Source organism: Schistocerca gregaria, chromosome 2 (genome assembly GCF_023897955.1).
Source record: "Schistocerca gregaria isolate iqSchGreg1 chromosome 2, iqSchGreg1.2, whole genome shotgun sequence".
Lineage (NCBI taxonomy): Eukaryota > Metazoa > Arthropoda > Insecta > Orthoptera > Acrididae > Schistocerca > Schistocerca gregaria.
This window is the reverse complement of record NC_064921.1, coordinates 382,284,790-382,299,973: the sequence shown is the minus strand read 5'-3', so window position 1 is coordinate 382,299,973 and position 15,184 is coordinate 382,284,790. Positions and strand designations below refer to the sequence as shown.

The 15,184-nt window shown below is 44.7% G+C and overlaps 1 protein-coding gene across 3 annotated transcripts in view; it reads left to right on the top strand.

Moving 5' to 3' along the window:
• LOC126320713 (esterase FE4-like) overlaps window positions 1-15,184 on the top strand; it is a 104,747-nt gene that overhangs the window by 65,700 nt on the left and 23,863 nt on the right. For all 3 annotated transcript variants that reach the window (XM_049994090.1, XM_049994089.1, XM_049994091.1), the window contains exons 9-10: window positions 5,427-5,608; window positions 10,523-10,655. In XM_049994090.1, the coding sequence (XP_049850047.1) occupies window positions 5,427-5,608; window positions 10,523-10,655 (315 nt within the window). The remainder of the gene's footprint in view (window positions 1-5,426; window positions 5,609-10,522; window positions 10,656-15,184) is intronic.

Genomic DNA, 15,184 nt, shown 5'->3' with positions numbered 1-15,184 from the left:
CTAAAACACCATCGCTCCATGTTCGTATACAGGATCGTCAATGAAATTCAACATATAGAAATAGTAAGCGCATTTATTACTCACACAATTGTAAATTCAGAACAGATCTGACCTCCACTAGATAGAGTGCAGCTATTTACACAAATATCGAATAGTCCGGACTGCTGTTCCAGAGCTGTAAAAATGGGATAAACATAAAATAGTTTAAATGACTCTGAGCACTATGGGACTTAACATCACAGGTCATCAGTCCTCTAGAACCTAGAACTACTTAAACCTTACTAACCTAAGGACATCACACACATCCATGCCCGATGCAGGATTCAAACCTGCGACTGTATCGTTCGCGCGGTTCCAGACTGTAGCGCCTAGAACCGCTCGGCTACACCGGCCGGCGGGATGAACATAACTCTTGGATTCTGACATACTCTACTGAGCAATAGCTGGGGGCTGGCTATGTCGCCAAATTATACTTTTATCATTCAAAAATCAAGTACACAACAAAGTATCATTACATCTTCAATCGTTTACACAAAAAGAATTGAAAAGTCCGACAGGTATCGAAAACAAAGTTGAAAGATTAATTCATTCCGTCAACCGAGGTGCTTTTCGCTAGACTGTGAAAGCTTAAATTACGTGTATGCCGATGTGATGTTTACGTGTATGCCCTCTGTGAGCGTTCATCGCTGCCTGACATCTTCATGCCATATTCCATGTAAGTCCACGAAGGTCACCGTGTGGCATCCGTTGCCGTTCTTCAATGAGAGCCCATGAGAGCTCTGGGAGCGTCTGTGGTTGAACACGTCTGTTAAGCATGTCCCATATGTACACGATTTGGCTTAGTTCGGGACTCACCACCGGCCATTCCATTATTCCATCGACAGGCTTCCCAAGACCTCCCTGCTTCCGCTCGCATTAGAAAGAATTCAGCGCCACCGCCGTGTGCAGCAGTCACCTCATGGTCCAACAGCATCTGTTCGATGTACAGCCTAATTGTAAGGAGACCACGGAGAACGGCAAGATCCGTATGGCTATCGAAACCGAAGCCTCCCAACAACTTCACGAAAGCTTGGAAATCTGTCGACTCTCTGGACAACACTTGGCAGGTACCTCTCACCACCGGCCTCCTCATCAAAAACATGACCATCACCTTGCATCGGAAGATATCTGGACTCGTCTGTGAATACTACGTTTCGCCAGTGACGAAGTTACCAGTTGACAAGGGAACGGCAAAACTGAAGGCTAACTGCAAGATGTAACAACAGTGTCAAGCGGGGTACTCGAACATGACGTCTGGTTCCTCAGATCCTTTCTTGTAACCTGTTCGTTACAATCTGATCGGACACAGCGGCGGCAGTAGCCTTTCTTACATCGTCTTGCAGTGCTCTGGCGGAACCCATAGGTCACCACAGCGCGGAGATGACTGGATATCTGTCTTCACGTGGGGCTGTAATGCGTCGGCGACCGTGTCCAACTCGCCTGTGTCCTTGTAGCGTTACCTATGGATGACGTACGGAGAGGCAACGGTATCTGAGCCGACGTGACCGAAAGTCAATCCTTTTTGGATCGAACAGACCGCCCTTGCATTTAGATGTCAGACTGTATGTGCTTGGTTGAATAAAATAACTCAAATGACAGCTGCTACATGTGTACCTCACTAGAAAGTACTGGGACACTGGAACCTAACTTCCTTCTGAAGAGTAACCTCATAGTGCAATGCATAACACAGCCAATAACCGGCGAATTATTTTAATTGTTACCCACGTGGAAAGTGAAGATATCAAGCTATGCTATCTAATCTATCAAGATAGATTTAACGTCCCAGATATTGATTTACGTATTCCGATTACTCCTCTGAACAGTATATTTATACAGACATCGAATAGTTCAGAATGTACAAATATTACAAGTACATTGCCGGAAAAAACCAGCACATCAATTAAGAGGTTCCAGTTCACTCAGGATTTATTGTTACAACAGTACATATGGAGGAAATGTGCCGGCCAGAGTGGCCGAGCGGTTCTAGGCGCTACAGTCTGGAACCGCGCGACCGCTACGGTCGCAGTTTGGAATCCTGTCTCGCGCATGGATGTGTGTGATGTCCTTAGGTTAGTTAGGTTTAAGTAGGTCTCAGTTCTAGGGGACTCATGACCCCAGAAGTTAAGTTCCATAGTGCTCGGAGCCATTTGAACCATTTTGAGTAAATGAAATGATTACATTTGGAGACCAATAGCACAAGTGGCTCTGAGGTACCAGGTATCGACCCAAACTGAAACACCCATATTAGTACGTGGTGTGGCCTCCACGGGCGGCTCTGCAAGCTCTGATTCTGGCACCAAGCCGACCGTTCAGATGGCGAATACTGTCCTGGGATACGTTATGCTACATCTGCTAGATCTGTTCACATTGTTCTGTAAGACTTATTGGTTGACGAGTCGCACGATTCACTTCTCGTCCCATCATATCACACACGTGCTCGGCTGGCGACAAGTCCGGAGATCCTGCTTGTCAGGGAAGTTGCTGCACGTCTTGCAGAGCACGTTAAGTTTCACGGGTAGTGTGTGAGCGAGTAATATCCGTTGGAACAACACATTACTTACCTGTAGCAAGGACGGCGAAAGAACGAGTCTAACAACATTCTGCGCTGGTTACTCTTTCCTCCAGAAACACCACAGGTGGAGGAGGTTTGTGGCTTTTCACACCCCTGACCATAAGGACAAGAGAGGCGCCAGTGTGTCTTGGATGAACGCACTCTACGCGACAGCGCTCACCAGGTCACATTGTAGACGCAAACGACCATAACCTGTGTGCATGCAGAAACTGTTTCTTTGGCTGAAGACGACGGCACTCCATTCGATCTTCCAACTGATCCTCTCAAGGCAGCAGTCGATCCGTGCACTTCAATTTTGTGACGTGAGTGGAAGACAGGCTAGAGGAGTGCTTGTCCGAAGTTCCACAGCTAATAACCAGTTCGCAACATTTCGTGTTGACACATCTGCGCTCACAAGTCCTCTTATCTGTACTGTAACAGCGATACGATTGCCACTACTGTGCATACGATCCTGGCAGGCGTCTGTGCCGAGTGGACATCCAGAACCTCGTCTACAGCTCTCAAAATGTTCACATGACCATTGACACCATTATCGTTGCACACCTGATCTAGCGCGTCCAACGTGTGTGGTAATTGTGTGACAGGATCTTCCCGCCTCCCGGAAGGCCACTATTTGACCCCTTTCAATCAGTTGCATGGTTGCCTGCTTGTTTCACACGTTTGCACCACTCTGCGTTTTCTAGCTGTGAGCATGCCCTGTTAAAGAGTACACACACAAGGTGCTCTGTTAGCTATGTCACTGCGCTGTCAGTTGGAAGATGCAGTTGAAACCATTATCAGTGTATCTACTGTCCTTCAGATGGAATACGCCGTCATCGGATCAAAATCGACGTAGTGTTTCTAGGCACACTAATTTTCTTCCGGCAGTGTGTTTTATTTGTCAAGAAGACACAACGTGTGTGCTGCAGTTCGCGGCATTGATCTCTGTCATGGAGAAAAAACCACCTGCTGTTTCAAAAGTTCTTATTGGAGCCCACTACAGCATCCTAGATATAGATCTTGTTAGTAGTTTGTCTTTTGGTAGCGCTGGCTGATGCTCGGGTTCTGGTTTTGTTATTAAATCCTCTTCACTAGAGGACCGAAGGTACTCCCTTCCGTCGAAGCTTCACGGTTGTCGAGTAGGTCTTCAGTTTCCTCGCATCTCTTATCGCCTGTCTGTACCTCTGGATTCTAGATGGCCTTTCTTCTTGACAAATCCCCAACTTTATACACAGGCTATCTCTGACAGGCGACGAAGATACAAAACGGGCCAAACTAGCGCTTTGGTAAATTTAACGATAATCCTGCTTCCAGCACAAGCATAAAAATCAGTACCAAGTATCTTGGGCTGCATGTCACTGTCCGGTGCTTGGCGCTACAGCGCTCGCAGTGTTCCTCATGGGAGTCCAGCGTCAGTATGCGGGTCTACTGTCTTAATTCTTCGGGACTGGTGATGAGGTGTTTCACATAGTCATCTGGAGTACCGTCCGGCTGTAAGGAGAGCGATGTATACTTGTCGTTCCAGCCTCTCGACCGTCAGGCAAACGGAGGTTACGAAGCCGGTTGTGTCTTGCTTCGATATGTTGTGTACGAACGTCGTGACGGTCAGTATTACATTCCGAGCGCTCTGTTCATCAGTGTATATTGAGAGCACATCTCCCAGTGATTTATTAAAGCTGCTTTCCTTCTTGCTCCATCTGTCTGTCCATCTTTCCCTACCCATCCCATCCTGCCAACTGTTCCAGTCTATCGCCTGTTCTGTCTACCTCAACCTTCGCTATGCTAAACATCGCTAAAACAGGCTGATAGTACTCTTAACACAAAATACCTGTCGTGCAGGGCAGCCTACACGTTGGGGTATGGTGTGGGGTGTTGGTTGCGCTGTTTTGCACGTCCCTAGATGCTAAAGTCCGATCCCTGGTGACCTACAGAGAAGGGAAGAAACCCATATATTCATGCAAATTAATTAAAGAAAACGATAATGCCGTGCAACGGAAGCGATTTACTTAATAATAATAAGGGTAGCCCAACCACGTAGACGATCGGGGTACCTCACCATTCACAAAGACAAATTAGTGACATCCATCGTAGACTGCAATTCCAGTTGTGTAGGTTTCTTCTTAAACTTATTTTCCTTATATTCTTAAATAATTTGTCCGTGTTATTTTTAGATTATGTCTTTGTTTTGTGGGGGTGTGTTCGGTAATTGTGCGACTTTTGTCGTTTTTCGTTCCCTCTGTTCTGGATAAATTCATGTGTGTCGTTTTTCGATTATCTGGGGGTGGAGGGAGGGGGGGGGGGAGGGGGCGGCACGTTTGGTATCGCTGTCATATTATTCGATTCCAGTTTTGTGTTTTCTACCTTTTTGCGTTAGGATTATTGTAGACGTATTCGTGTGCGTTATTTTTCGGTTGTTTAGTTACTTTGGAATGATCTTAGCTTTATTACTTTTTCTCTCCCTCCCCAGAACCGTTTAACGCCTGCTTTTGTCCCGTTACTCTCATTTCTATAGCGGACTGAAATATTTCGTACGTATTTCATATTTGTTATCGACCGTGATGTATCTTATGGTCACCATCTTGAAGTATGTACTTGGCCTATTATTAAATTTTATCTGTGGTTGTCTCCGTACCTCTTCCAAACTACGCTATTTTTTAGAAATATGACGTTCAAGGATCAAAGCAGATGTCTGGAGTCGGGCTATGCTATATTCCCATGTTTACATATCAGTGCAGTTTGTTTTACAGAGACAATTCATTTTCGATTTTTGTAAAAGTTTATATTTTCATCTCTCTTGTCAGATAATTTGGCTCTGAGTAAACTGCATTTGTTTCAGCTGGTGGGCCGTTGTCCACAGAAGAACAAGTGTCGAAACTAAGTCAATCTTTTGACGAAACAATAGCTTGTGATCTGCGACTTCCGACGAGGGAGGAACAGCTGGGCGCTGCTCAGTCAATAAAACAGTTCTATTACAACGACAGTGACATTACACTGCAGAAAAACTACACAACGGCTCTGGTAAGTCAGGACCATAGTAAAAACTCATCGTTCTTTTTAGTTATGTTGTCATCACTTAAGCGGTGAACAGTGTTATCTGAAGGAATTACCACTGCACGTACATGCATCTGAAAGTATATCAGAAGTGTATGATGCTTTAAAAATTACAGATATCCAGTACATTTTGTTTTCCTTGAAAGAGAATTTGTTATTTTCGTTATTTAAACTTCTCAGACAGAAACCGTAAATTAATTCTAATGATTCAAATGTGCTGATGAAATGTCTGAAAATGGGTTTTCAAAGTATTACTTGCAATGTTTAAAGCGACTACAGAGTGAGGATACAAATTTATATTTTCTGCTTACGTTATTCTTCGAATTTTAATCATGACTATACGCAATGGCCCGCAAACAAAATTACCGATACGCCAGACATGTTGTCCGACCGTTCGTTCAGGATGCTAAACGAGCCATGCGGGGGCAGTACAGTACTTTCACCTGTAAGCCAACATGTTTGTTAGGCAGATGCTGCCGTCACACAACAGACATTCAGACCCCTCACTGAAAGTGTTCTCAGCAGAGTTGAATCCATCGTAGGGGCAAAGGTTGGACATCTCACGTATTAATGTCCAGTAACAGATGCCCAGACACTTTTGAAAAGATAGTAAAAGATAGTGCAAGTAAAGTGAATTTTCCGACACTAGCTAACGTTTATTTATGACTAATATTTATTTTTACTTGTACTGTGTTTCGTGATGTGCCTCACAGCAGTAGAGCTTGTTCTTATAATATTCGATTCGTCTTCCTTCCAAGAAATGTCCATCTTATTTATATGTGACTAATCATAATAGTTGTAATTCGAAGTATTCGTTCCGCGATGTAGTAAATCCTAGTAATCAAAACTGTGTCTCTTGCGTTTGAATAAATCGCTGTTGATGAAACGTTACAGGCGCCACACGATCTCCGTGTTGTTTAACACGTTTGTCGGTGTCAATTGCCAACTGCTCTTTATCCCTCGCAATACAACTTAAAATGTGAAAATTCTATACTAGGTTTATTTTCTTTACTTCTTATTTGACTTGTACCACTACAAGTTAGTCGATTTCGTTTTCCAGTACCCTCGGTTGATCCAATCGTGAAAGCTGTTAACCCCTTCTCAACCACCGTACAATCAATATAGAATTCCCACGATTCCACTCTTAGTTCTCATCTGGACCCACGTTACCATCTTCTTAAGCCAGCTGTCATTGTTCATTCCTTTATCATCCGCAAACCACTGCAGACTTTTATTCTCCAGTGTGCTCGTTATGGACTGTGCCACTTCCATTTTTCTCCTTTTTAGATTTTTTAATTTTATTTTCACGGTTGACCTGCAGGCATCTTCTCATAAAATCTAATTCCATTATCCTAACTTATCTCATTTTTTATCCTAAGTGGCCACATTTCTGCAGCATAAGTAGCTGTATTCTCAATGACACTATGGAATATCCTTTTTTCATTCTGTTAAATAATCGTTCAGTCATCGCTGATTTCGTGTCAATAACTTTGTCGCAGGTTCCGCCACTGGATATAACAGAAACCAAATACTTGAAACTATCGGTTTTTAATTTCCAACCTTCGAGAACTAAATCTGTTCCTGTTTTAGAAAAACCCATCTGTTGTATCTTATCAGAATTAATTTTTTGACCTGATCTTGTGTATTACTTCTGCAACTTATCTACACTATTGGCCATTAAAATTGCTACACCACGAAGATGACCTGCTACAGACGCGAAATTTAACCGACAGGAAGACGATGGTGTGATATGCAAATGATTAGCTTTTCAGAGCATTCACACAAGGCTGGCGCCGGTGGCGACACCTACAACTTGCTGACATGAGGAAAGTTTCCAACCGATTTCTCATACACAGACAGCAGCTTACCGGCATTGGATGGTGAAACGTTGTTGTGATGCCTCGTGTAAGGAGGAGAAATGCGTACCATCACGTTTCCGACTTTGATAAAGGTCGGATTGTAACCTATCGCGATTGCGGTTTATCGTATCGCGACATTGCTGCTCGCTTTGGTCGAGATCCGGTGACTGTTAGCAGAATATAGAATCTGTGGGTTAAGGAGGGTAATACGGAACGCCGTGCTGGATACCAACGGCCTCCTATCACTACAAGTCGAGATGGCAGGCATCTTATCCGCATGGCTGAGTCAACAGATGGGGACGTTTTTAACACAACAACCATGTGCACGATCTGTTCGACGACGTTTGCAGCAGCATGGACTATCAGCTCAAAGACCATGGCTGCGGTTACCCTTGACGCTGCATCACAGACAGGAGCGCCTACCATGGTGTACTCAACGATGGACCTGGGTGCACGAATGGCAAAACGTCATTTTCTCAGATGAATCTAGGTTCTGTTTACAGCATCATGATGGTCACATTTGCGTTTGGAGACATCGCGGTGAACGCACATTGGAAGCGTGTATTCGTCATCGCCATACTGGCGTATCACCTGGGGTGTTGGTATGGGGTGCCATTAGTTACACGTCTCGGTCACCTCCTATTCGCATTGACGGCACTTTGAACAGTAGACGCTACATTTCAGATGTGTTACGACCCGTGGCTCTAGCCTTCATTCGATCCCTGCGAAACCCTACATTTGAGCAGGATAATGCACGACCGCATGTTGCAGGTCCTGTACGGGTCTTTCTGGATACAGAAAATGTTCGACTGCTGCCCTGGCCAGCATATTCTCCAGATCTCTCACTAACTGAAAACCTCTGGTCAATGGTGACCGAGCAACTGGCTCGCCACAATACGCCGGCCACTACTCTTGGTGAACTGTGGTTTCGTGTTGAAGCTGTATGGGCAGCTGTACCTGTACACGCTATCCAAGCCCTGTTTGACTCAATGCCCAGGCGTATCAAGGCCGTTACTAGGCCAGAGGTGGTTGTTCTGGGTACTGATTTCTGAGTATCTATGCACTCAATTTGCGTGAAAATGTAATCACATGTCAGTTCTAGCATAATATATTTGTCCAATGAATACCCGCTTATCAACTGCATATCTTCTTGCTTTAGCAATATTAACGGCCAGTAGTGTAAGATGTGTTCCATCTCTTGTCTACTGTTTTCGAAAATGATTGCGTCATCTGCAAAAAAATTGTGAATGCATTCCGCCCTGTCCAACTAACATACTTACTCCTTAACAATTTTTCTACCATGCCTTTAGCGCTTGCTCTGTGTATATCTTAAAAAGTAAAACTGACAAACTACAACTAAGCTTAAGATCTTTAGTGGTTCTAAAGGTTTCTGTTATTCATTTTCCAATCTTTACTTTGGCTGCTGTCTCCTTGTACTTTCTCATAATTATATTAACTCACTTATCACTTACTTTTAATCTGTTCATGGCAGATGCAGTCTCAGAGCTTGGTATGATGTTGTACGCTTTTTTCAAATCCACAAAAGTCATATGCATTTCTCTATTACTAGCTCTATTCTTTCCAGTTGCTAATATAGAACAGTGGATGTTATCCGAACGTGATCTACCAGCCCTTGAGGTCACTCTGTTCCTCTGACAGATACGCTGTATTCTGCTCAATCTTTTCTTGAGGGATACTAAAAAAGTATTCCCCTGCAATTTGAACAAGACTTATATACTTAAACATGAAATTTTTTAAAAAGCTATTTTTCTAGACAGTGGTAAATGTTACATAAGAGGTATTATTTTTTTGTTTTAATGCAGCTCCATGTAGTAATTTGAGTGAAAAAGAAATTGAAATTTGATACGGTTTTTTTCGCCTGAAACATTGAAACAATTTCCGTACCAATGCACTCTGAGTTCGATGAAAAACCATAAATATGATCTAAAAACTGTCACATGAAATACGACGGCGGGTTGTGAATAAAGTACGATCACGTTGCACTTTCGTGATTGAATGTTTAAGGAAGATTATAGTTCCGTGATTTCATACATTATGAGCGCGAATAATGACAGTTTTGAGTAGGTATTTACGTCAAACAAGGTAAGAGTTTCGCCATGTTATTTTAACAATTTTTTCTCTAGCTGTGATGGGCAGGTGCACTAGATAATAGCAACTGTTACAAATTTATCGTTTTCGGCAGCGAAGTAATAATCCCCTATCATTGTCATACTGCACGTCTGAGATTGTCTCACAAGGTGTATTACATCTACATATGTAATTCGGAAGCCACCGCACGAGGAATGACGAAGGTTGCATTTGGATGCTGGGTTTTGTTTCCGTCATTTTTACGCTGAACGAAAGAAATTGCATTTAACGTTGAGGCTTGCTCCCTTCTCAACACTCACTTTAAGCTCATGCCGCATCCATGGCTCTTCAGACTGCCGTCAATGATGTCTACTGTTATCTTTGCCTGTCCCACTGAAGAGAAGGAAAAAGCCTTTTAAAATCTTTCCGGGTAAGATGGCAGCCATAATCGAAATAGTGCAGGTGTCATTAACTCCGCGCTATCGTATGCCGATGAAAGCCAAGTACGGCAAGAAAGCAGGTAAAAATTCTAGTAATTTGACTTCGAATTAGCAAAGCTGAGAGAATAGTCGCTGTAATTCATGCTTTATAGTCAGAACACAATCCTTTTTGATGGCTGCTATACACAGTGCAGACACGCGTAAGGTTAGTGAAGAAACAATGTTTAGTCTTGTTTTAATTGACTGTTACTTTGGTTCTTGGCGGAATTAAGAACAAAAAACACGCAACACTTGTGTAACAATCATAAGTTTGGTTTTGTAACCTAGTAAGCTGCCTTAAAGAGACGTTTATTATTACAGTAAGCGATAGCTAAAAAGTTATCTAACGACCAATTGCTCACAATGTCAATAAGTTAACCGACGACTAGAAGAAAGAAGTACGTGAGATAAACGTATAGAAATTTCGTTGACGTCTCTGCGATTTTCTCTTCCAGCTGAGCTCTCATCTCTTTTTCGTGGAAGGAGTGGACGCTGCGATCAGAAACATGGCCCAGTACTCTTCAGAGCCTCTGTACTACTACCAGTTCGCCTACAATGGTCCGACTACTCAGTTCCCAGGTGGTCCAGGTAAGAAATGACCTCCTCAGATCCAATACTTTGAAAATTACTGCCTTAAAGCCGCCAACTATATAAGTAAATTAAACATAGTTATATAATTACAAATTTTGCTAAAGATTTCAAAAATGTAGGTATGTAATCTCATGCTTCGACAATAGCGAGGCCCAAATAAATACTTATCTTGTATTTATTTACTTCACAGCAGATGGCGGACACAAAACATGAGTAAAGCATTGAGGTGGCATGGTGTAGTAAAAGTGCTTTTGATATTTAAAGGAGCTCGAGGATAAATAATAAATACATTCTTACCAGTCTTTATATAATTTGTCGTCATTGCGGTGGGTGCGAATACAAGTAACCAGCAAAGAAATGTGATACGTCTTGTGGCGGTTGAGGTGCAATGAGAACACAACCCAGACAAACAATGTAGAACAGTTTCATTAATAAATAGAAGAGTACCCGGTGTACATATTCATTCCACTCATCTCTTTGACTATCTCAGCCCTCTACCTCTCTCTGTCCACCTGCACCACCCCTTCTCCTCTCTGTAAATCTGCTCCACCACACTCTGTCCATCTGTTCCTCCCCATCTGTCCATCTTTTCCTCCCCCTCTAATTCGATCTTCCTTCCCCTCTCTTTGTCAATCTCCACCTTCCCCTCTCACTCTCTATCTCCTCCTCCCCACTCTCTCCCTCCTCATCCTCATCTCTCTCAGTCCATCTCGTCCAACTTCCTCTCCCTGTTCACCTCCTTCCCTTTCCGTTTGCTGTCCATCTCCTCCTCTCACCTATCTCTGTCGATCACCTCTTCTTTCCTTCCTCTGTTCATTTCCTCCTCTCCTTCTACCTGTTAATCTTCTCCCCCCCCTCCCACCATCTTCTCTCTGCATATATCTTCCCCCCCTTCCTCTTTCCTTTTTCTGTTCACGTCCTCCCCTCTCTTTGTCCATTCCCCCTCCTTTATCTCTATCCATCTCCTCTTCCACCTAATTGTGCATATCTCCTCCTTCCCCTTACTGTCTGTCCATCTCTTCACCCCCCTTATATCTCCACATTATGGCACTCAGCCCAATAGAATGCTGGTAGTTCTTACACCTACAGTATTTCTTTCCGGATTGTAACTAATGTGTGTACCAAATTTGATTGAAATCATTCCACGTGTTTAGTATGAGCTATTTGCCTAGGGCTTCGCCCACATACGCACATGTCAAATATGTTTCACACATATTTAGGGTAATTCACGATATCTGTAGACATACACTCCTGGAAATTGAAATAAGAACACCGTGAATTCATTGTCCCAGGAAGGGGAAACTTTATTGAAACATTCCTGGGGTCAGATACATCACATGATCACACTGACAGAACCACAGGCACATAGACACAGGCAACAGAGCATGCACAATGTCGGCACTAGTTCAGTGTATATCCACCTTTCGCAGCAATGCAGGCTGCTATTCTCCCATGGAGACGATCGTAGAGATGCTGTGGAACGGCTTGCCATGCCATTTCCACCTGGCGCCTCAGTTGGACCAGCGTTCGTGCTGGACGTGCAGACCGCGTGAGACGACGCTTCATCCAGTCCCAAACATGCTCAAAGGGGGACAGATCCGGAGATCTTGCTGGCCAGAGTAGTTGACTTACACCTTCTAGAGCACGTTGGGTGGCACGGGATGCATGCGGACGTGCATTGTCCTGTTGGAACAGCAAGTTCTCTTGCCGGTCTAGGAATGGTAGAACGATGGGTTCGATGACGGTTTGGATGTACCGTGCGCTATTCAGTGTCCCCTCGACGATCACCAGAGGTGTACGGTCAGTGTAGGAGATCGCTCCCCACACCATGATGCCGGGTGTTGGCCCTGTGTGCCTCGGTCGTATGCAGTCCTGATTGTGGCGCTCACCTGCACGGCGCCAAACACGCATACGACCATCATTGGCACCAAGGCAGAAGCGACTCTCATCGCTGAAGACGACACGTCTCCATTCGTCCCTCCATTCACGCCTGTCGCGACACCACTGGAGGCGGTCTGTACGATGTTGGGGCGTGAGCGGAAGACGGCCTAACGGTGTGCGGGACCGTAGCCCAGCTTCATGGAGACGGTTGCGAATGGTCCTCGCCGATACCCCAGGAGCAACAGTGTCCCTAATTTGCTGGGAAGTGGCGGTGCGGTCCCCTACGGCACTGCGTAGGATCCTACGGTCTTGGCGTGCATCCGTGCGTCGCTGCGGTCCGGTCCCACGTCGACGGGCACGTGCACCTTCCGCCGACTACTGGCGACAACATCGATGTACTATGGAGACCTCACGCCCCACGTGTTGAGCAATTCGGCGGTACGTACACCCGGCCTCCCGCATGCCCACTATACGCCCTCGCTCAAAGTCCGTCAACTGCACATACGGTTCACGTCCACGCTGTCGCGGCATGCTACCAGTGTTAAACACTGCGATGGAGCTCCGTATGCCACGGCAAACTGGCTGACACTGACGGCGGCGGTGCACAAATGCTGCGCAGCTAGCGCCATTCGACGGCCAACACCGCGGTTCCTGGTGTGTCCGCTGTGCCGTGCGTGTGATCATTGCTTCTACAGCCCTCTCGCAGTGTCCGGAGCAAGTATGGTGGGTCTGACACACCGGTGTCAATGTGTTCTTTTTTCCATTTCCAGGAGTGTATGTCTCGCTGCAGTTTCATTTTCGAGCAAGTTAATGTTTGTGACGTCATATATCCTGTACTGTGTGTTGTATAACGATATATTTTTGTAGGCATATTCAGCGACATACTTGGATACTATCTGCGAAATGTGTTGCGAATAGAGTTAATGGTAACGAAGTAATAAATAATGCATGATGCGGGAGTTAGTCGCGCATCTTAGTGTTTATCGCGCCGCATCTCTTTAACTAGAGTCGTACAATGATGTAATTTATCTAGTACATTCAGTGGTGAATGTGAATACGGTCTGAAAACTGCGTTACGAATACAATTAGTAGTAAGTAGGTAATAAATCAAAACGTCGTGCTTGATGTGGCAGTTTTAGTGCACGAACAGCGAAAATGCAGTAAGCGATAAACTTTTTCCCTTTCATCACTCTGTGAGGGTCCTGAGCGAGAAAAACTTGAGTAAAGGTGCTTACATTATTAAGTACTGGATGGCTGAAGTGTGGGTACCCTCACGTTGTGGACTACCCTGCATTTCATCCACATCCCAACCCCTCTGATAGGTGCGTGGTTTTCATACCCATGGTGATGCTTTGCAAACAGGAAATGATACCAAGCTTGGCTTAGATCTGTCCAGTAGTTTAGGAGGAAATGTTGAACATATGTACATACATATATACATTTTTATAAATTGTATGTATGCATGAACCAAAAGTTTCTCTACAATAGTTTGTGAAAGTTTGTGATCAGCACTGAATTTGCACAAGTCTGAATTTGGGCTGAAGACCGTAATGATGAAGCACACGAAGTTAAATATTCATATGTAAGTAGAAAAAAGTAATGTAGTGAAGGTCAAAGTCGATAACAAGTTCCTGGTCATCTCCAAAGCACGTGCAGAGTTATCGTGAAGGGGAAGACTGATCCAGACGGCTCTGTAGTTCGACGACAGCTGATGTGGCACGGCGTCATACCTAGTGAAGTTTCCAATTGGGACCGTGATTGAAGAGCTGGAGATGCAGCCAGCTTGGGGCTCGGCAGAAGACTGGTTTAGAGCAATGCTGGGCCGCCCTATAAACACAGACAGCGCAGAGATACTAGTCTACAGGCACAGTTTGAGATGAAGTGTCTTGCAGAAGTATTCATCTCCGCAGGGCTGGCGCTCTGTAGCAGCACTCGCACTGTTTCCACCTGGCCTAGCCAGTGTGTACGAATGTAGTTCTGTCATCTGTAGAGTTGTAAAACTACCATGGACTACCGTACACTATTGTTAGTAAGCGATGACTGCGTCAGTTTCCTATCAGCTTTGATCAGTTGTCATACCGTTTTACCTGTACGTTAGATGTGTTGCGTACCTGTCCGGCGTTAGCTGATAACGATCGCTTCCTTTCCGGTTGTGATCAGTTTTCCCCTTTGTTCCCCTAATTCATACTTACTAGATTCCCCCAAAACCCGAAGCGGTTAACTGTCTAGAAACTGACACAAATTGTGTCACGAAATTTCAATCCTGGGTAGCTGATACCAGTAGGAACCAAAAGCACTAATGTTGGGTAGGTCGACAACGCACCATTTTTACACTACGGAAACTTGCCCTGTTGCCGTATGCTCCGGACAACGCATGACCGCGAAAGCTTTGCCTGTCGCAGATCGTGATGCATCCAAGGCGGCCCATATGTTCGGTGGTAGCGAGCCAGCATTCCAACTCTGGGGGCGAATCCGCCGGCTTCCCGACACATCCTTTGACGTTTTATGATAAGACGTACCAAGAACAAACCCGTGAATAGCTGTTAGTTCGCGTACAGAAAATCTTTTACAAACTGTGTCGGCCCTGAAAAGGGCCTCTTTTGTAGCTAGGACTTTGTTAAAGCAAGTGCTCGAATTGGTGACCC